Source organism: Boleophthalmus pectinirostris, unplaced genomic scaffold, assembly GCF_026225935.1.
Source record: "Boleophthalmus pectinirostris isolate CB_2022bp ecotype Guang Dong unplaced genomic scaffold, ASM2622593v1 HiC_scaffold_10, whole genome shotgun sequence".
NCBI lineage: Eukaryota > Metazoa > Chordata > Actinopteri > Gobiiformes > Gobiidae > Boleophthalmus > Boleophthalmus pectinirostris.
This window is the reverse complement of record NW_026570971.1, coordinates 1,217,738-1,238,243: the sequence shown is the minus strand read 5'-3', so window position 1 is coordinate 1,238,243 and position 20,506 is coordinate 1,217,738. Positions and strand designations below refer to the sequence as shown.

The window sequence follows — 20,506 nt, the reverse complement described above, 5'->3', positions numbered from 1 at the left end:
TCATTATGCATGTTTTGGCTGATGCGACTTAAACTCCGGAGTGACTTTTAGTCCGGAAATTACGGTACTGACTGAGGTGTCAATTTACATGAACGAGGATTTACTAATTTGATTCTGCACATGGGAGAGAAGAAGATGGAAGTTCAAGTAGATGGAAAAAGTAACCCACAGAATGACTACTCCCTTAAAATGAAATCCAATTAGAAGAACATATTTACTGATACTACTACTACTACTCTTACTTTGCTACTGACGTACTGCTACTCTTGCTTAGGGCTGGGTGTCACACATAGACCACGCACGATACAAAAACACATCTCGATACAGTGCACTTTTGATTCGATATGATACGTTTCAAATCAATTCGATATGATTCAGTAAAAAATAAAGGTTAATTCAGGGCTATGACACTAAGTCTTTTTTAAATCACTTCGTGTGCAAAGTTCATATGAAACACAAACATTTTAATCATCAGAACAGTGAAAATGTCAAATTTGATGCATAAACGAGTTTCCTTCCACTGAACAAGCCACAAAACTGTAGCTCTGTAACTAAATAATTTAATAAAATACACACACACACAAAAATACTCTTGCCGATATACTGATACAGCAGCCCACGATATCCATATTCTATCATCACATTAAATGATACATCAATATATATCAATATTTCTGCTCACCCCTACTACTACTACTACTACTACTACTACTACTACTACTACTACTACTACTACTACTACTACTACTACTACTACTACTACTGTCGGGGAGTAACAGATTACATGTACCGGAGTTACATAATCAGAGTACAAATTATGAGTAACTGTATTCAGTTACAGTTACTGTTTCAGTGAGTGGTAATTGGATTACAGTTACTTTGTTGAAATAAATGGATTACACAGCGGGATTTTACTGTTTTCACATTTTGGGCTAAATCCCCCTTTTATATATTTTTTCCCGTAATTCCACTCATTGCCGGACACTAAACCAGGTTTAAAACCAGGTCTTAACCAGGACTAAAACCAGGTCTAAAACCAGGTCTAAACCAGGTCTAAAACCATGTCTAAAACCAGGACTAAAACCAGGTATAAACCAGGTCTAAAACCATTACTAAACCAGGACTAAACCAGGTCTAAAACCAGGTCTAAAACCAGGTCTAAACCAGGTCTAAACTAGGTTTAAACCAGGTCTAAAACCATGTATAAAACCAGGACTAAACCAGGACTAAACCAGGACTAAACCAGGACTAAAACCAGGTATAAACCAGGTCTAAAACCAGGACTAAACCAGGACTAAACCAGGTCTAAAACCAGGTCTAAACCAGGTCTAAACCAGGTCTAAACTAGGTTTAAACCAGGTTTAAACCAGGTCTAAACCAGCAAATCAAGTAATCCAAAGTATTCAGATTACTCACTTTAAGTAATTTAATGGATTACGTTCCAAACTACATTTTGGTGTATGTAATTTGTAATCTGTAGGGAAATACATATTAAAAGTAACCTTCCCAACACTGACTACTACTACTACTACTACTACACCCACTACAACTACAACTACCACTACTACTACTACTACTACTAGGAGGGATGATCTGCATAAACATAACACACTCTGGACGTGACTCTGTGGGATGTTGAACTAAAACTTGATTGAATGGAAAACCCCAATAATGACTAATTACATTATTTTTAGGTTGCAGACCCACAATGTTTTCGTATGAGTAATGTACCGGGCCAGTATCCGTGAGTCTAGAGACATTTCACGTGAGAGAAATGACACGTCCCCGTAGCTGAAACCGCATATTTTGACGAGTGAAAGGTGAATTTAGCCCGAGTTGAGCGCTCGGCCCGTTGGCGCTCCGGACGCCTCTGCTGGCTGCTGCGCGTGAATGCATGAGGAGGATAAAAAACACTTTGTACTAGGGCTGGGTATCATTAAGAAGTTGCTGATACGATACATACCTCGATACACAGGCCACGATACGATACATATCTCAATACACTGCACTTTCGATTTGATATGATATATTTCAAATCGATTCGATACAGTTCAATAAAAAATAAAGTCTAAATCATGGCTGTGATACTAAAAGTCTTTGTTAAAACACTTCTTGTGCAAAGTTCATATGAAACACAAACATTTTAATCATCAAAACTAGGGGTGTGCAAAAATATCGGAATATTGATATATCGAATTGTTTAATGTGATGATACAGTATGGATATTGTGGGCTACCGTATCGATATATCACCAAGAGTATTTTTACGTATGTTTTACTAAATTATTTTGTTACAGTGCTACAGTTTTGTTGCTTGCGGAGTGAAAGGAAACTCATTTATGTGACACATTTGACATTTTGACACCGTTTTGTGGATTAAAATGTTTGAGTTTCATATGAATTTTGCACATGAAGTGGTTTAACAAACACTTTTAGTATCACAGCCATGATTTAGCATTTATTTTTTATTGAACTGTATCGAATCGATTTGAAATATATCATACCGAATCAAAAGTGCACTGTATCGAGGTATGCATCATATCGTGGCCTGTGTATCGAGGTATGTATTGTATCGGGGCCTGTGTATCGAGGTATGTATCATATCGTGGCCTGTGTATCGAGGTATGTATTGTATCGTGGCCTGTGTATCGAGGTATGTATCGTATCGTGGCCTGTGTATCGAGGTATGTATCGTATCGTGGCCTGTGTATCGAGGTATGTATAGTATCGAGGCCTGTGTATCGAGGTAAGTATCGTATCGGCAACTTCTTAATGATACCCAGCCCTCATCAAAACAGTGAAAATGTCAAATGTGTCGCATAAATGAGTTTCCTTTCACTCCACAAGCCACAAAACTGTAGCACTGTAGCAAAATAATTTAGTAAAACACACGTAAAAATACTCTTGCTGATATATCGATACAGTAGCCCACGATATCGATACTGTATCATCACATTAAACGATACGATAGGTCGATATTCCGATATTTTTTTGCACACCCCTACTTTGTACACTGCCTGAAAACCTCGCGTTACCTTTCGCAGGGCTTGCACGAAGAGGCCTCTCCATTTGTGACTGTTCTCGTCACTGGAAAAGTCGTAGATCTGCTGGGGCTGCATGGCTGTAGCGGCTCCTGGCGTTGCCGTGCTCCGGGCTGAACCGTCAGCATCGGCCCCCGGGTTCAGAGTCCTGTGGGTGGGTCAGTCCAGGACAAGCGCCGCGGGGGGAAAAAATCCAGACACTTTGCGGCGAACAAAAAACGATCCCTAAAGCCCGATGGCCGCTTCGACGTCGAGTCAGTCCCCGCAAACCCCAGCTACATCGGTAAATAAGCACATGCAGCGATAAAGTTACGGCGCTAGCTCCCGGGCTAATGCGGCTAGCCTGCTGTAAACAAGCTAATTTAATGCTAAGTGGAGCGCTAACGGCTAATAATAATGTTGCTCCGTTTTATCCCGGATTCTTGCTCAGCGCGTATAACAGGCACATTCACGTCCAGGTAAAGTCAAGACATTTGAGTCGAACTGTCACCAACCGCACCTATCAGCTACGTTTGGTTATTTTCAGACCAAACACCTGTAAGATCAGCTAACGGGCTAATGCTAACTCCAGGCCTCGGTGAGTTTTATGTTGTGGCACACGACCCGTTTAGATCCAAACAAGGCACACTTTCTCCGGCGCCGTTTGCTTCACATTTAGTCATTTTTTCCCCCCCACACACGCACACACACACAGAGCGATCGGATGCGCAGGTAAATCCCGTAAATCCCCCCCCGAAAGAGGCAGCTCCGGGGTCCGGGAGGAGAGCGGTCCGCGGCAGCCGGGCAAGCAGCGCTGTTTTTGGGGTAAAGTCGAGATGTTCCACTCGGTGTCTCCCTCCGCGCTGTCTGTCAGGCGCATGGGCGTAAACAAGCCGGGCTCTGACGGGACAAGAGACCCCTTTCTTCTGCTTCCCTCCAGCGCTGAAAATTCACTTTTTATGTCACAATTTTAACAACTATTTTAAGATTTTCACTCATGATTTCCAGTCATTAAATAAGGTGATGAAAGTTGCTCTATTTTTTTATGCTCTATTTATAGACTGTTTGAAAAATTGTAAACAAAAACATCCTAAATTCTGGAATGGAGGCAGCTGGAGATAAAAGTGAAGTGGAACAATAATGCGATTTTCATGGGATAACTGAGATTAATTTCAGAATATCACAAATTATGAAAAATTAAGGGCAATTTGGAAAATGAAAACCACTCAGATCCATGTGAATGACAAGAGACCCTTTTTTACCGTTTCCCTCCAGGACTTGAAATTCACTTTTTATGTGACAATTAAAATACTATTTTAAGATTTTCACACATGATTTCCAGTAGTTAATTAAGGTGAAAGTTGCTCTATTTTTTATGCTCTATTTATAGACTGTTTGAAAAAATTGTAAACAAAAACATTCTAAACTCCGGAATGGAGACAGCTGGAGATAAAATTGAAGTGGCACATAATCAATCAATCAATCAATCAAACTTTATTTGTATAGCACTTTTCATACATTTGAAATGTAGCACAAAGTACTTCACATGCAACAGAAAAATTACAATACAATAATCAAAAACAACAGCAACCCCCCACCCCAACCCATTGTTTCATCCATATATACAGCAATTTAAACAAACATAAAGCCCCTAAAGGTTATAATAAAAATAAAAACTGAGAGCTGAAATCAGATGGAGACAAAGTAAAATAGTAATGATAATTTAATTTATATTCAATTTATTTTTAAATGTATATTATTTATAATAATTTAAGTTAAAAAAGGTAAAAGTTTCAATTAAAAGCTAAATAAAAAATATACGTTTTGAGTTTACTTTTAAAAATATGAACACTCACAGCGGATCTCAGATCCTCAGGTCGACTGTTCCACAGACGGGGGCCGTAAAAGCTGAATGACGCCTCACCGTGAGTTTTAGTTTGGACTCTTGGGACAGTTCACAGACGACTACCCGAGGATCATAATAACGCGACTTTCATGGGATAATTTGGATTAATTTCAGATTATCACAATTTTCAAAGCACAATCTGGAAAATGAAAACCACACAGATACATGTTAATGATCAGAGCCCAGTTGTAACGGGACTGACCCTTTTCTTCTGTTTCCCTCCAGCACTTCAAAATCACTTTTTATGTGGCAATTTTAACAACTATTTTAAGATTTCACACATGATTTCCAGTTGTTTTTTAAGGTGAAACTTGCTCTATTTTTTTATATAATTTATGTCTTTTAGACCCATTGAAAAATTGTAAACAAAAACATTCTAAACTCCGGAATGGAGGCCGCTGGAGATAAAAGTGAAGTGGAACATAATGCGACTTTCATGGGATAACTCGAATTAATTTCAGAATATCACAAATTATGAAAAAATCTAGAAAAAAGTGAAAAATTAAAACCACTTAGATCCATGTGAATGATGAGAGCCCAGTTATAACGGGCTCTGACGGGACAAGAGACCCTTTTCTTCTGTTTCCGTCCAGCACTGGGAATTCACTTTTTATGTGACAATTAAACAACTATATTAAGATTTTTACTCATGATTTCCAGTTGTTAATTAAGGTGAAAGTTGCTCTATTTTTTATGCTCTATTTATAGACTGTTTGAAAAATTGTAAACAAAAACATTCTAAATTCCAGAATGGAGGCAGCTGGAGATAAAAGTGAAGTGGAACATAATGCGACTTTCATGGTATAACTCGGATTAATTTCAGAATATCACAGATTGTGAAAAACTGAGGACAATTTGGAAAATGAAAACCACTCAGATCCATGTGAATGATCAGAGCGCAGTTATAACGGACTCTGATGGGACAAGACCCTTTTCTTCTGTTTCCTTCCAGCACTGGAAATTCACTTTTTATGTGACAATTAAACTACTATATTAAGATTTTTACACATGATTTCCAGTTGTTAATTAAGGTGAAAGTTGCTCTATTTTTTTTATATAATTTATGTCTTATAGACCGTTTGAGAAATTGTAAACAAAAACATTCTAAATTTCGGAATGGAGGCAGCTGGAGATAAAAGTGAAGTGGAACATAATGCGACTTTCATGGAATAACTCGAATTAATTTCAGAATATCACAAATTATGAAAAATCAAAGCACAATCTGGAAAAGAAAAAACACTCAGATACTTGTGAATGATCAGAGCCCAGTTTTAAAATGTTTACTTTTGTGTTTTACATTATTTGTTTATTTGACAAGAGATTATCATAAACACTAAGCATTTTTTCAAAGACAAAATCCACACTTTGAGGTTTTACTGCACAAATCCTTACAGAAATGCTGAGCCCACAACAGTTTTTCACTTCATCTACAGATATATTACACATTTCATCATAAATTATACTTTTTCTAAAGCCCAAATACTATTTTAGGGATACAAAACTGTATTTTTCCATCCTTCTTAAGAGAGAAGCAAAGGAAATAAGATTTGTACCTTGAAAATTCAAAATTGTTGTTTAATTTTTGTTGTAATGTCATAAAAACATTAGTATTTAAGTTTGCTCATCAGTTAATCATTGTAAATATGTTCATGTTTGCTTAATTTTGCCTCCATTCCAGAATTGTGAACATTCTGATGACAGAAGATTTGAAAGGGTTTATTAATACCAATCTCTTGCTATTTTTATTGCTACATTTAGAAGTTTATTACAATGTATTTTTACTCTGTGTTATTGTAATATATAGTGATGTGTGAGCAGCAATTTCTTTGACCCTTATTTGGCCTGCAGTGAGACTGGATAATAGAAACTATATTAGTAATACATATATATAGTTACACAGCTAAATTTAAATATATATAAAGTATTAGAATATGCTTTAGTTGGATATAAGATGCAAAAGGTGTAACAAATAATAAAATACAACACTGTGGTAGAGTAAATCTAAGGCTACAAAAACCCAACAGACATATATTGATAATAATTTACTGAATGTTTATTTAGATTTGTAATTAGAAAAAAAAAAAACATCCTGAATTTCACTTAATACATGCATTCAACAGCAGCTGCCCAGTTTTATATATTAAAAAAACAAAGTAGTAGCATAGTAAGCTGTTGTGGCATAGTAAGCTGAATATTCTTATTTTACAAAAAGACAAAAAGGAACTTATGTTTGTTTCTCATTGTATTATTCCTAAGGTCTTTTTCTAGTCATAAATAAGTCAGAGAATCAAACTTATTGTTACATTTGTGTCTTAAACTGTGTGAATGCAGAGTCAATACAGTAGACAAGTAAACAATACGAGGTCACAGAAATGTATAAAAATACTGAAAATCTCTATCAATTCTGAACAATACTGTGAATAATATTACCATTACTCACATCCTTTTACCTGAGTGTAAGAACTGAGTAGTTTATTTATTTAAAAGTAAGCATTAGGATTTATTCCTATGACTCATTTCAGAAAAAAAGTGTGTCACCCAGTTCACTTGTACTTGTTTACTGGAACACCTTTCCTGAGGCACATCAACCTCCCAGCGCCTATTCATTATTTAGAATCTTGTGGCGCCCCCTGGTGGACAAACCGGACCATTATCTTAATGCCTCCCTCTTAAACCCTCTAAAAATCACGTGACTACTTTTGAACGACTCTGACTCTTTCATAAATATAGAGAGAATAGCCTCACGAACAGAACTGATGGGCAGCAGTATGAAAGTCAAATCGTTGCAAAACGTTTACATGTATAAATGTTTGGGATGTAACAATAATGGAAATATGGTGATCTTGTATCGTCAAAAAGTCTCACAATAATATCGTGGACTGTCACAATATACTGAATTACAAGTTCCTTTGCTTAAATGCATAGTTTTATAGTGACAACGTCTTAAAGACATCGGGAACTACATTTCCCATGATTCATTTCAGTGCAGACAACATGAAGAAAAATGTTTTTTTACTTGAATTCTTGGGATTATGATGGAAATAATTCACACCAAAATTGTCAAGGTATTTTAAAAGCAAAAAAGTGTTGCGTCTACAATTATATCAGCCTCTCCAAAATACTGCAATAAATATCATACTGCGAGATCCATATCGTGACAATATCGTACCAAGAGTTTTGAATATTGTTACATCCCTAGTAAATGTTGATTTGTACAATGGTACATAAAGAAATATTTTCTTTTCCACATTTTTTTAACTATAAATTTTGTTATTCACTAATAAGATTTTCACTGACACATTGTTTTACAAATAATAATGACAGTAATAATAATAAATAATAAATCAGACTTACTGAATATAGCGCTTTTTTTGGACACAAATAGGAAGTAACATTGAGCTACAGATAAAAAGAACAAATATGAAAATTGTTTAGTTATGAAATTTGTAAGTGAAAAATGTACTTTGTTAGAGAAAAACAAAATTTGCAAGTGTAAAAAATATATATGTTTATTTACCAGTGTACAAATCAACATTTACACATTCAGTAGTTTTGGAACGATTTGACTTTCATACAGCGGCAGCTCAGTGTTTTGCACGTCAGTCAAAAAAGTTCACCTTTGGTCAGAGCAAACTTCTGTTGGGTCTTTGGGCAAGACACCTCCCCCGCTGTCCCTGTTGTGTCTACATACGCTGGTTTAGTGTGGAGCTTTAGTCTGTTTGGAAATGCAAGAGAACAAACAAAACGACAACAAGCTTTAACTTTTTAACCCTTTGAACATTTGTATAAAACACTATAACTGCCCATATTTGAAAGGTAAACATTTATATTCATGTAAAAACAAATGGGCACATCGCTCTGCAGTGAAATTACAATCTAAAGTATAAAAAATAGGCACTTTCAGTAGTCATAAAAAAAAGTTACAGACTCGGAGGTAGCTTCGTTAGATAATCGTGTGATTTTTCAGGAAGCATTTCACACTGGACAAATTTGTCACAGCAAAAACATTGGACAGAGTTGTACAGCTCAGTTTCACCAAAGTCCCACAGTCTCGACAGGTGAGCTGCTTCTCCGCACCCGAATCCTCCTCGAACGAACCAGATGTTGGAGCAGTTTCTTTCTTCTCTTTCTCTTTATTGCGTTTGCACGGTGCCCTCTCTGGAGTGTGGATTTCCTTATGTTTTCTCAGAAGGCAGTAGGAAGTAAAAGTTTCGTCACAATACTCGCACTCGTAGTTGTCATTATTGAGGTTAGCGCTGTCCGGGTGGTTTTTCGATTTGTGCGTTTTCAGTTTCTGAAAAGAGGCAAACTTGTAGCCGCAGTCGCCGCACGTGTACAGGTCTCTCCCGGTGTGACATTTCTGGTGAAGCTCCAGTTTCTTTCTCCGAATAAAACCGTGTCCACAAACGCCACAAGTGAGAGGTTTTCCTGTGTGAATGTACCGGTGTTCAAGGAGATGGTGTTTCGTTTTGAATCCCTTTTCGCAGTATTCGCAGATGTACCGTTTCGCAGAGTCCAAGTTGATTTTCAGGATAGGAGGAAGTGGAGCGGGCTGAGAAGAAGGAGAGGAGGGAGGAGACTGTGGAGAAGGAAGAGAAGAGGGCTTGCGTACAAACTTGGGAGAAGGTTGAGGAGAAGTATGAGAGGACGGCTGGGTTACAGACTTGGCAGAAAGCTGAGGAGAGGACTTGACGGACGACTGCGGAGAAGCTTGAGAAACGCTCGGAGGCACGGTCGAAGCTTGAGAACGCGCCTGAAGATGGAGCGCCTTCAGAGAATCAAACCTCTCTTTTTTGGGGAGCTCTTTGTCCGGATGCTGCGTGCGAATGTGCCCGTACAAATTTCCCAGAATCCCAAACCACCTCCCACAGTAATCACACTTGTACGGCTGCTCTCCGGTGTGGCTCCTTTCGTGCAAAACCAGAACCGTTTCGTTAAGAAAACTCATGTTACAGTATTTACATTTGTACGGCTCTTTCCCGATATGAGACAACTGGTGGATTTGTAGCTGCGTTTTATTCGGGAAACTTTGTCCGCAATTTTCACACTTGAAACTTTTGTGATTTGCGGTTTGCATCTTGTTCGGGGCGTTCTTACTCTGACCGAGGAGTTTATCTGGTTCTGGAGTTTCCTCATTGGGCGCGGTCCCTTCCCGTTTGTGGCTTCGTTCGTGATGTGCAAGAAAACGTTTATACACAAACCTCTTCTGGCAGTACTTGCACTGATATCGTTCTTTCTTGTGGTTCGTGGAGTGGTGCTCGATCAGCTGTTTCTTCGTGGGGAACTGCTCTTTGCACTCGTAGCACATAAACGACTGGCTCCGCGATTCCGAAGCGCGCGACGCATCCTTGTGGTGCTTGAGCGTGTGGGCGTAGAGTTTTGCCAGAATGTGAAACACTCTGTCACAGTGATCGCACTTGTACGGCTTCTCTCCCGTGTGCATTTTTTCGTGTATTTTCAAATGGTTCTTACTCATGAACTCGCTCCCACAGTACAGACAGCGGTGAATGGGTTTGCCGTCGTGAAAACGCAGGTGAGTTGTGAGCCGGGACTTACTGGAAAACCTCCTCCCACACTTGCTACAAACGCAACTAAGATTATTATTATTATTAGCGGCCTTTAGTTTACTCTTTTTTTCACTCTTGTTCGAGGTCTCATTTTCACCTGGTTTATGTTTTGCAGCGTTTCTGTGAGCTTCTTCTTTTTGGCATAGCTCAGGTTCTTTCAAAACTCCATCAGTTTCACTTTTATCTCCCCTTTTGGCTTTTTTGTTGTCAAATCCGTTCAGCGTTGCGTCAGTCTCTTCACTTTTCCCGTTCTTAAATTTATGCTTCATGCGCTGGTGTTTCTCCAGATTCCCCACGGAGTTAAAACTGCTCCCACACGCGTCACACGGGAACGGTTTGTCCTCCGCGTGTGTCCACAGGTGCTGGACCAGGGACCACGCGCGGCTGAACGTTCTCCCGCAGTTCTGGCACTGGAACGACTCTTTCCTTTTACGCATGCGCTCCTGTGGCGTGTCCGTAGGTGAGCTGGGCGACTCCTTTTCCTCCATGTCCACAAATCGTCGAGGTTTCTGCGCAAAAAGAAATGCAACAAAAACGATTCAAATACAGTTTTAGAATCACAACTTTAGAAATAATTCGGTTTTGATGAAAATAAATGAAGTTTATCGAGGATACGACCAAGAGTTAGCTGGCTGCAAGATTGTCCGAGAAATTCTGTTCTTCCGGGTTATTTATTGTCCTTTTTGAGTATAGACTTTCTACTTTTGAAGCATAACGCAATTTTTCTGTCAGGAAGTAGTTTAAATAAGTATTGATGCGCGTAAATACGTGCGCAAAACATTTACGCACAGTACCAATTATTACTGAAGCAACTATAAATCATGTATTACGTATTTATTATCTACGGTATACACATTAGTTCAGTTTTTCCATGTTTCTTGCCAAGTGACTGTGCTGTTAGACCCTTTCTGTTTTGCATTTGCTAGCTAAAACTAACTAGCTACCCACTCCAAACCATGGAAGTAACAGTTTTCCTACGTCGCCCTCAAAACATCCACATTTAACGCTGTTTCCTTCGCTATTCTTTGGCTGCAACGAAGCATTTCAGTGAGTTTTTTGCAGAAAACTTACCCAAACAAAGGCGACCAGACCAACTCCACCGCCACAGCGTCTGCAACATGGACGAGGAGGAGAGTCCGGCGAGCGCCCAAACGTGCTCCCCGAAAAACACCGCCCCCTTCAGCCTCCTCCTCCTCCTCTTCCTCCTCCTCCTCTTCCTCCACCTCTTCTTCCTCCTCCTCCTCCTCGGCTCCTGTGAACTCAGCTGTGGCTGTCGTGCCTTAAACTGTGCCTTTATAATCGAACTGTTGCCTCCAGATCAATTCTCTCATGGATTATTAAACATTGTTAATATATCAGGTCTGAACCCAGTGGCGGAGTTAGAAATCTGGGGGCCTGAGGTGAACTTGTGTTTGGGGCCCTCGCTATAATGCACTGATTTGTTGTTTTGTTTTGTTACCTGGTCCCCGAAGGCTTGACCAGGTTTTGTATTCACCCTGTGTGTGTGTGTGTGTGTGTGTGTGTCCACCAGCGATAATTCCAGCATTTATGGACCAATTGTCACCAAATTTGTTACGTGGGTCAAACCCTCGTGCCCGATGCCGCAAAAAAAAAACGTTTGGTGACAATCCGAAGTTATTTGAGGTCACACGGGTCAATTGAAGGTCACGCCATTATAAAGAATAGGCTATTTCAGCAATTTCTGAACCAACTGCGGCCTAAAATATTCACCCAATCATCACACAAGTTGGCACACACATAACCGGAGCACACTGGATATTACAGGTTGAGACTGGTCAAAGTCAAAGTTGAAGGTCAAAGTAACCAAGGTCAAATATGTGTTTTTGGTCATAACTAAGAGAAGGATGGAGTTCGAGCAACAGGAGTGTCTTAAAATCTCAGAATCTATTTATAATTCTCTGCATTTGTAGAGTCAGATATTAATAGTTTTCCAGATAATCACTAATTATAACAGTTCTTTTCTCTTTCAGCGTTTGTCATTAAAATTCTAATTGGAACAAAAATAATTTCCATTTCTTGTTTTTCTGGTGAAACACACACACTGATCTACAGTCACACTAACACATACACAACTCATGAACAATCACATTTTGGTTCCACACTAGTAAACACAGACTTTCTCATGTGTGACCAACATCACACTAATGTTCATGGGCCTGTACACATACACACATTACACTGTGGATACAAAGATCATGTGATATGGGCTGGGCTCCTCATAAACTGCTTCTGTGGTGATGAACTGAAACACCGACACCTCATGGGACCGGGTTGATATCTCTGCACTTGCACTTATTATTGTGTATTTTCATTTATTTATTGTATTTTTTATTTTTCTCCATTGTTCTTGAGACACACACGTCTATTTGAATGAGGGTGGATTGGAAACTTGTCTTATTAGTTACATTACATTTTTGTTTACATCCATATGATTATGATTATGATTATGCTGTGATTATGTTCAAATCAGGGTGTGGTGGATACTTCTGCCACCACTCCATAGTGTCAGTATTATTTAATTTCACTTACATTAATTAATTACATTACACATCATTTAATTCCTTTATTTAGACTTATGTTCTAATTTGAGTGCACACATTTTAGTTAATATAAGTCTAATTTACTTACACTTGTTCTTTTTGTTTTTTTGAACACTGGACGGACAGAGGACCCTGGGAGAGACCATCAGGACTCAGCAAAGGGGGGGAGCACTATTTAGTTTGTTTTACTAAGTTAGTTTGTTTAGTTTGCTTTAAGGTCATGTTATTATCAATTATTATTTTCTGTGTTATAATTATTTGCCTTTCTGTTACTTTGATTAAGTTATTGGTTTAGTGAATTAATTAGTGTAATTCCTCCCTCTTGTGTTCACTTTATTTGGTCCTCAAGTATTTAAACACTGTTCCTTTGTCTGGTTGGGTTAGTTTTGTTCTGTTCAGTTTGATTTTGAGTTCCCCCAGTTGGGCCCGGCTTTTCTGTTAATAATTTGCCTCAATTGAACCTTTGTTAAATTATATATTTTTTGACTTCATTAAATTTAAACTTCTTTTTATACCTTGTCGTTGCCTTTCTCTTTGGTCCACTACACGGGGTCAAGCTGACTTGTCCATTCTAACGTGAAAGAGGGGACGCTTTGACCGTTAAAATAGATTTAACAGATTCTATTTTGATTGTGTTTTCTTGTTTAAATATAAAACTACTCTCATTTAATGTCATATTGAGAGAAAATCAAATTGCTCTGAGGCCTGGCACTGAAGGCATTTGGTTGGGGGCCCCTCCAGGTTCAGGGGCCCTAGGCGGCCGCCTACTGCCACTTCTATCTGAACCAATGAACGTCCATGTTAATGCCACTGGCTTTCCTTTTGATTGCTTGTCTATTGTCTGCTCTCTCTAATACATGGTACCATATTGTTTTTGCAAGTTGGTAAAATAAAAACAAAACAAACAAATGGAAAGTTTGGGGTAAACTGGTGATTATTGCACATTCATTCATTTACAACAACATTCCCACTCGTCTGTAATGGCTGAACACTACAAACTTATGTTCTGTAACAGGACCATGAACAAATAAACACTTTTTCACAAATTATTCAACAGGCTTGTAATAATTATAATACTGTAATGGATGAACTTGTTTAAAAGGTCCTATATTATATAAAATAGACTCCTATGAGCTTTAAGTCATGTTCTAATGCTTTTCCCTCCTCAAAAACAGTGTTTTGTGGAGTTGTGTTTTGTCTCCTACATTATTACATTATCTACATCTGCAAAACACTAAAACAGATTCTAATTCTAATATTTTACTTCACATTTTTCATCACAGCAGCCATCAAAAGAATAAACACATGTTGTGGGTTATTAACAAGAGTCAAAACAGAATAAAAAGACAACGTGCAATTTCAGGTCTGTCTCTGATTAGAGAAGTGCAGTGAAAAACAATACAATGACAAACAACATAGACAAACTTCAGCTAAAATCTAATGAAAAGAAAATCTTTACATATAATTTAAAGCTTTTAATTGTTGACACTACACAGAGCTCAGTTCCACAGTCTGGAGTCTCTGAAGCCTGGTCTCCAGCTTTTTGAGTCTGACTTTAGTCTCACTTGATTCGGCCTCAGCAGCTCTTTCTCCTTTAGTGTGTTCAAGAGGGTGCACCTTCAGATGACCAGCTTGTCTCAAAGTCGTCCCACACTGGTCAGAGCTGCCGCTTTTCTCTTCACTCTGGAACATTTGGACATGTTTCAGATGGTTCCTCACAGACCTGAAATCCTTCCCCTCTTTCTCCACAGTCCTCTGGTTCATCTCCTGTGTGTGTTCTGTAGTGACTGGAGAGCTCCTGGGATGTTCTAAAAGCCTCTTCACACTGGTCACACTCATATAGTATCAACCAGGAGTGAGTTCTCATGTGTCTATTTAGATTGGATGATACAGAGAAAGTTTTCCCACACTGGTCACACTCGTATGGCCTCTCTCCAGTGTGGACTCTCATATGTACTTCTAAGTGGCCTGACTGTGAAAATTTCTTCTCACAGACCTCACAGCTGTATCGTCTTTCCCCTGTGTGGACTCTAATATGTTCATTGAGTGCACCAATGTGTTTAAATTGCTGCCCACACTGGTCACATTTAAATGCTTTCTCTGCTGTGTGAACTCTCCTATGTTGATGGAGATGACCAGACTTTCTAAATTCCCTCCCACACTGGTCACATTCAAATGGTTTTTCTCCTGTGTGGATTCTTATATGTTCACTGAGAGTACTAGAGTGTTTAAATCCCTTCCCACACTGGTCACAGCTGTATGGTCTTTCCCCTGTGTGAGTTCTGTAGTGTACTTTCAGTCTGGAAGCATTTGGCCACACCGTCTCACACTGGTCACACTTGTATGGTTTCTCTCCTGTGTGGATTCTCATATGTGCTAGTAGGGTGCCTGACTGGGAAAATGCCTTTTCACAAACTTCACATCTGTGTGGTTTTTCCCCTGTGTGGACTCTCATGTGTCGATCGAGATGACAAGACATTTTAAATTCCATCCCACACTGGTCACAGCTGTACGGTCTTTCTCCTGTGTGAGTTCTGTAGTGGACTTTCAGTCTGTAAGCACTTGGCCACATCTTTCCACACTGGTCACATGTAAACCCCATTCTGTTGGTGGATCTTGTAGCTCTGCATTAGAACGAAGGAAAGAAAATGTCAAGTAAAATCACTTTTTAAACTGTTCAAATAAAGTAACTGTAACTAAATACACATAAAATCACACATAGTAAATCATATGTAAGAATGGTTCAGTGAGTGTGTTTACATGCACATCAGTATCACAGTTATGATATTTTGAATGTTTTTAATATCCCAGTTTCGTCATGGTGCATGTATACGCTGTATCCCGGTTATGAGAAATATTCCAATAGTATATACTGTAACATAAAGTTGAGTGCTCATGCACTTGTCCAACACTGTTTTAGTTGACTTGTTCTTTGTGGCGCTTGTGCAAATTGTGTAAAATGATCCATTACCACTAGGATGTATTTGTAACACTAGTCGGCTAGATTGACTACGACCACGGTAAATAACGAGTAATTACAATTGTCAGCATCAGAAGGCTGGTCCTTAAAGGAGCCTGAGGTGTGAATAAAACACAGACAACCTGTATTAAAGATTTAAAGCTAAATGTATTGATATATATTAAATAATAATTAAACAAACAGGACAACAACAGTAATAGACGGTATTTAGTATTTGTATTATTGTTTGAAGCAGCGGTTGAATCCAAAAGAATAATAGTTCCAGTAATAAAGCTACGTCACTTCATTCATATTCAATAAGGAAAAACAAAATGGAAGCCTAGAGATTATTTACTGTTCACCCAAAAAGCTGTCAAAATGGACAAAAAATTCAAAAGGAAAAATAATGAATGAAAGCTTCAAAAAGTCCCAGCGCGAGTAAACGGAGCTAATATCCACAGGGTTTTGAATGGGAGCGGAGCGAACAAACAAGACGCTAAGTGCGATTTAACAACACAAATACGAACTAATCATAAAAATAATTCACCGATTGTTGCTCAACAAACTCACCGATGAGGAAGAGACAGTTTGGAATCCGAAAAATGCTCCAATTCACAGGTTTGTCCCTGACGCAGAGCTGAACATGAACCACAGTGGAGTTTTATTGACCAACAACAACTGGAGCATTACCGCCCCCCACTGGTGAGGAGTGTGAACTGAAACACCACTGACTAATCACTTAATTAAAAATAAACACATAAAATAATAATAATAATACTAATAACAGCCGTGATCAAATAATAAAATAAATAATAAATAATAAAACAATTATGAATCAAATCCCATTAATCAAATTAATATCTCAAACAAACTTCAATAAAACTTTAAAACTACTATTTCTTGTGTGCTGCTGTAATAGTTCTATTAAGTCAAATTTCATTTTAAATCCTTGATGCCTTCCTTCATTATATTTCTCTCCTCTTTATATGTGTTACGATCCATAAATACATTCACAATATAAACTAAATTTGCCATTATATATAATATATATATATATATATATATATATATATATATATATATATATATATATATATATATATATATATATATATATATATATATATATTATTTTTTTTTTTTTTTCCATCAACTTAAAAGTGCACTATGTAACTTTTTTGTTTGGAGTTCCCTCACCTGCTTGTTTCTATGGAGATGCCATTGCTCAGTTGTGAAAATTTATGTTATGACATATTTGGATATTTGGTCTCCATGGAGACAGAAAGGTTCCATACATTCCAGACAAAGAAATAATATCTCCATGGAAAAAAGTGACAGTTCTGTACCAGGGCCATGAACAAATAAAACACTTTTTTCAAATTATTCAACAGGTTTGTAATAATTATACTTCAGTAACACATGAATGTCTTTAAAAAAAAAAAGGTCCTATATTATGTAAAATAGACTCCTGTGAGGTTTAAGTCCTGTTCTAATGCTGTTCCCTCAAAAACAGACCTGGAGTTATGTTTTGTCTCCTGCATTATTACATTTTCTACATCTGCAAAGCTCAAAATGATAAAGATTTTTATTTTTTTTATTAGAAAGAGGTTTTAGCTGAAGTATTTCCATGTTATATTGTTTTTCACATTAAGCTTCACTGCACTTCTCTAATCAGAGACAGACCTGAAATTGCACTTTGTCTTTTTATTCTGTTTTGACTCTTGTTAGTAACCCACAACAGATGTTTATTCTTTTCATGGCTGCTGTGATGAAAATAGTGAAATAAAATATTAGAATTAGAAAACAAAATCAGTTTAAGCGTTTTAAGCTTTTAATTGTTGACACTACACAGAGCTCAGTTCCACAGTCTGGAGTCTCTGAAGCCTGGTCTCCAGCTTTTGAGTCTGACTTTAATCTCACTTGATCCGGCCTCAGCAGTTCTTTCTCCTTTAGTGTGTTCAAGAGGGTGCACCTTCAGATGACCAGCTTGTCTCAAAGTCGTCCCACACTGGTCAGAGCTGCAGCTTTTCTCTTCAGTCTGGAACATTTGGACATGGTTCAGACGGTTCCTCACAGACCTGAAATCCTTACCCTCTTTCTCCACAGTCGTCTGGTTCATCTCCTGTGTGTGTTCGATAGTGACTGGAGAGCTCCTGGGATGTTCTAAAAGCCTTTTCACACTGGTCACACTCATATAGTATCAACCAGGAGTGAGTTCTCATGTGTTTATTGAGATTGGATGATTGAGAGAAAGTTTTCCCACACTGGTCACACTCGTATGGTTTCTCTCCAGTGTGGACTCTCATGTGTGATTCTAGGTGGCCTGACTGTGCAAATGTCTTCTCACAAACCTCACAGCTGTATCGTCTTTCCCCTGTGTGGATTCTCATGTGCTGATGGAGATGACTAGACACTCTAAATTCCTTCCCACACTGCTTACATTCAAATGGTTTCTCTCCTGTGTGGATTCTCATATGTTGATGGAGAGCACTGGAGTCTCTAAATTCCCTCCCACACTGGTCACATTCAAATGGTTTTTCTCCTGTGTGGATTTTTATATGTTCCCTGAGAGTACTTGAGTGTTTAAATCCCTTCCCACACTGGTCACAGCTGTATGGTCTTTCCCCTGTGTGAGTTCTGTAGTGTACTTTCAGTCTGGAAGCATTTGGCCACACTGTCTCACACTGGTCACACTTGTATGGTTTCTCTCCTGTGTGGATTCTCATATGTGCTAGTAGGGTGCCTGACTGGGAAAATGCCTTTTCACAAACTTCACATCTGTGTGGTTTTTCCCCTGTGTGGACTCTCATGTGTCGATCGAGATGACAAGACATTTTAAATTCCATCCCACACTGGTCACAGCTGTACGGTCTTTCTCCTGTGTGAGTTCTGTAGTGGACTTTCAGTCTGTAAGCACTTGGCCACATCTTTCCACACTGATCACATGTGAACCCCATTCTGTTGGTGGATCTTGTAGCTCTGCATTAGAACGAAGGAAAGAAAATGTCAAGTAAAATCACTTTTTAAACTGTTCAAATAAAGTAACTGTAACTAAATACACATAAAATCACACATAGTAAATCATATGTAAGAATGTTTCAGTGAGTGTGTTTACATGCACATCAGTATCACAGTTATGATATTTTGAATGTTTTTAATATCCCAGTTTCGTCACGGTGCATGTATACGCTGTATCCCGGTTATGAGAAATATTCCAGTAGTATATACTGTAACATAAAGTTGAGTGCTCATGCACTTGTCCAACACTGTTTTAGTTGACTTGTTCTTTGTGGTGCTTGTGCAAAGTGTGTAAAATGATCCATTACCACCAGGATGTATTTGTATTACACAGTTTTTTCATATAATAAAAAAAATAAAATAAAAAATGGCAATGTTAAAAGGTCAAGTCATTAAGTATGACAGATAAGAGGTCAGACAGGGTCAATGTAAATTCAAACCATAAATTAAATTAAAAGAGGTGAGAGGTGTCTAAGAGTTCATGGCTGGTGATCAGTTCTTTTAGAATGATAAAGAGTTCTTGTTGTCAATAAAAGCGGAGAGAGGCAAAGAAAAGTTTCAGTTCTTTGATAATGTTGATTTCTGTTTTATCTTGCGAAAATGAAAAAAATAAGCGCAGCGGCACCGATCGTTGTTACAGCAAATTTTATGACGTTACAGCAGAATTCACAGCATCAGGGCGACAAACAAGCCAAAAAGTCAGAGAGTCTGGAAGCATCTAGCCGCGGTTTCAGTGAAGTCTGAGGAGTCTGAGAGTCAACAAAGCCTATAAATAATATTGTTGCTAGATTGACTACGACCACGGTAAATAACGAGTAATTACAATTGTCAGCATCAGAAGGCTGGTCCTTAAAGGAGCCTGAGGTGTGAATAAAACACAGACAACCTGTATTAAAGATTTAAAGCTAAATTTATTGATATATATTAAATAATAATTAAACAAACAGGACAACAACAGTAATAGACAGTATTTAGTATTTGTATTATTGTTTGAAGCAGCGGTTGAATCCAAAAGAATAATAGTTCCAGTAATAAAGCTACGTCACTTCATTCATATTCAATAAGGAAAAACAAAATGGAAGCCTAGAGATTATTTAGTGTTCACCCAAAAAGCTGTCAAAATGGACAAAAAATTCAAAAGGAAAAATAATGAATGAAAGCTTCAAAAAGTCCCAGCGCGAGTAAACGGAGCTAATATCCACAGGGTTTTGAATGGGAGCGGAGCGAACAAACAAGACGCTAAGTGCGATTTAACAACACAAATACGAACTAATCATAAAAATAATTCACCGATTGTTGCTCAACAAACTCACCGATGAGGAAGAGACAGTTTGGAATCCGAAAAATGCTCCAATTCACAGGTTTGTCCCTGACGCAGAGCTGAACATGAACCACAGTGGAGTTTTATTGACCAACAACTGGAGCATTACCGCCCCCACTGGTGAGGAGTGTGAACTGAAACACCACTGACTAATC

At 38.2% G+C, this 20,506-nt stretch overlaps 3 protein-coding genes and 1 pseudogene across 4 annotated transcripts in view; 1 reads left to right on the top strand and 3 right to left on the bottom strand.

The window, feature by feature from the left end:
- The window catches only part of sos2 (son of sevenless homolog 2 (Drosophila)), a 57,589-nt gene extending 53,687 nt beyond the window's left edge, over positions 1-3,902 (bottom strand). Inside the window, exon 1 of one of the 2 annotated variants that reach the window (XM_055158723.1) lies at positions 3,035-3,902. In XM_055158723.1, the coding sequence (XP_055014698.1) occupies positions 3,035-3,118 (84 nt within the window). In that variant the 5' untranslated portion in view covers positions 3,119-3,902. The remainder of the gene's footprint in view (positions 1-3,034) is intronic. The other variant, XM_055158731.1, reaches the window with a different exon arrangement.
- The window catches only part of LOC129410510 (zinc finger protein 271-like), a 688,773-nt gene that overhangs the window by 608,573 nt on the left and 59,694 nt on the right, over positions 1-20,506 (top strand). The window lies entirely within an intron of this gene.
- LOC129410548 (zinc finger protein 239-like) lies at positions 13,979-16,709 on the bottom strand. The gene is made up of 2 exons (XM_055158990.1): positions 16,583-16,709; positions 13,979-15,677 (listed from the first exon to the last, which is right to left on the bottom strand). Exon 2 carries the CDS (start codon positions 15,653-15,655, stop codon positions 14,732-14,734), a length of 924 nt encoding a protein of 307 aa, XP_055014965.1. The 5' UTR covers positions 15,656-15,677; positions 16,583-16,709; the 3' UTR covers positions 13,979-14,731.
- LOC129410525 (zinc finger protein 239-like) lies at positions 17,540-20,449 on the bottom strand (annotated as a pseudogene).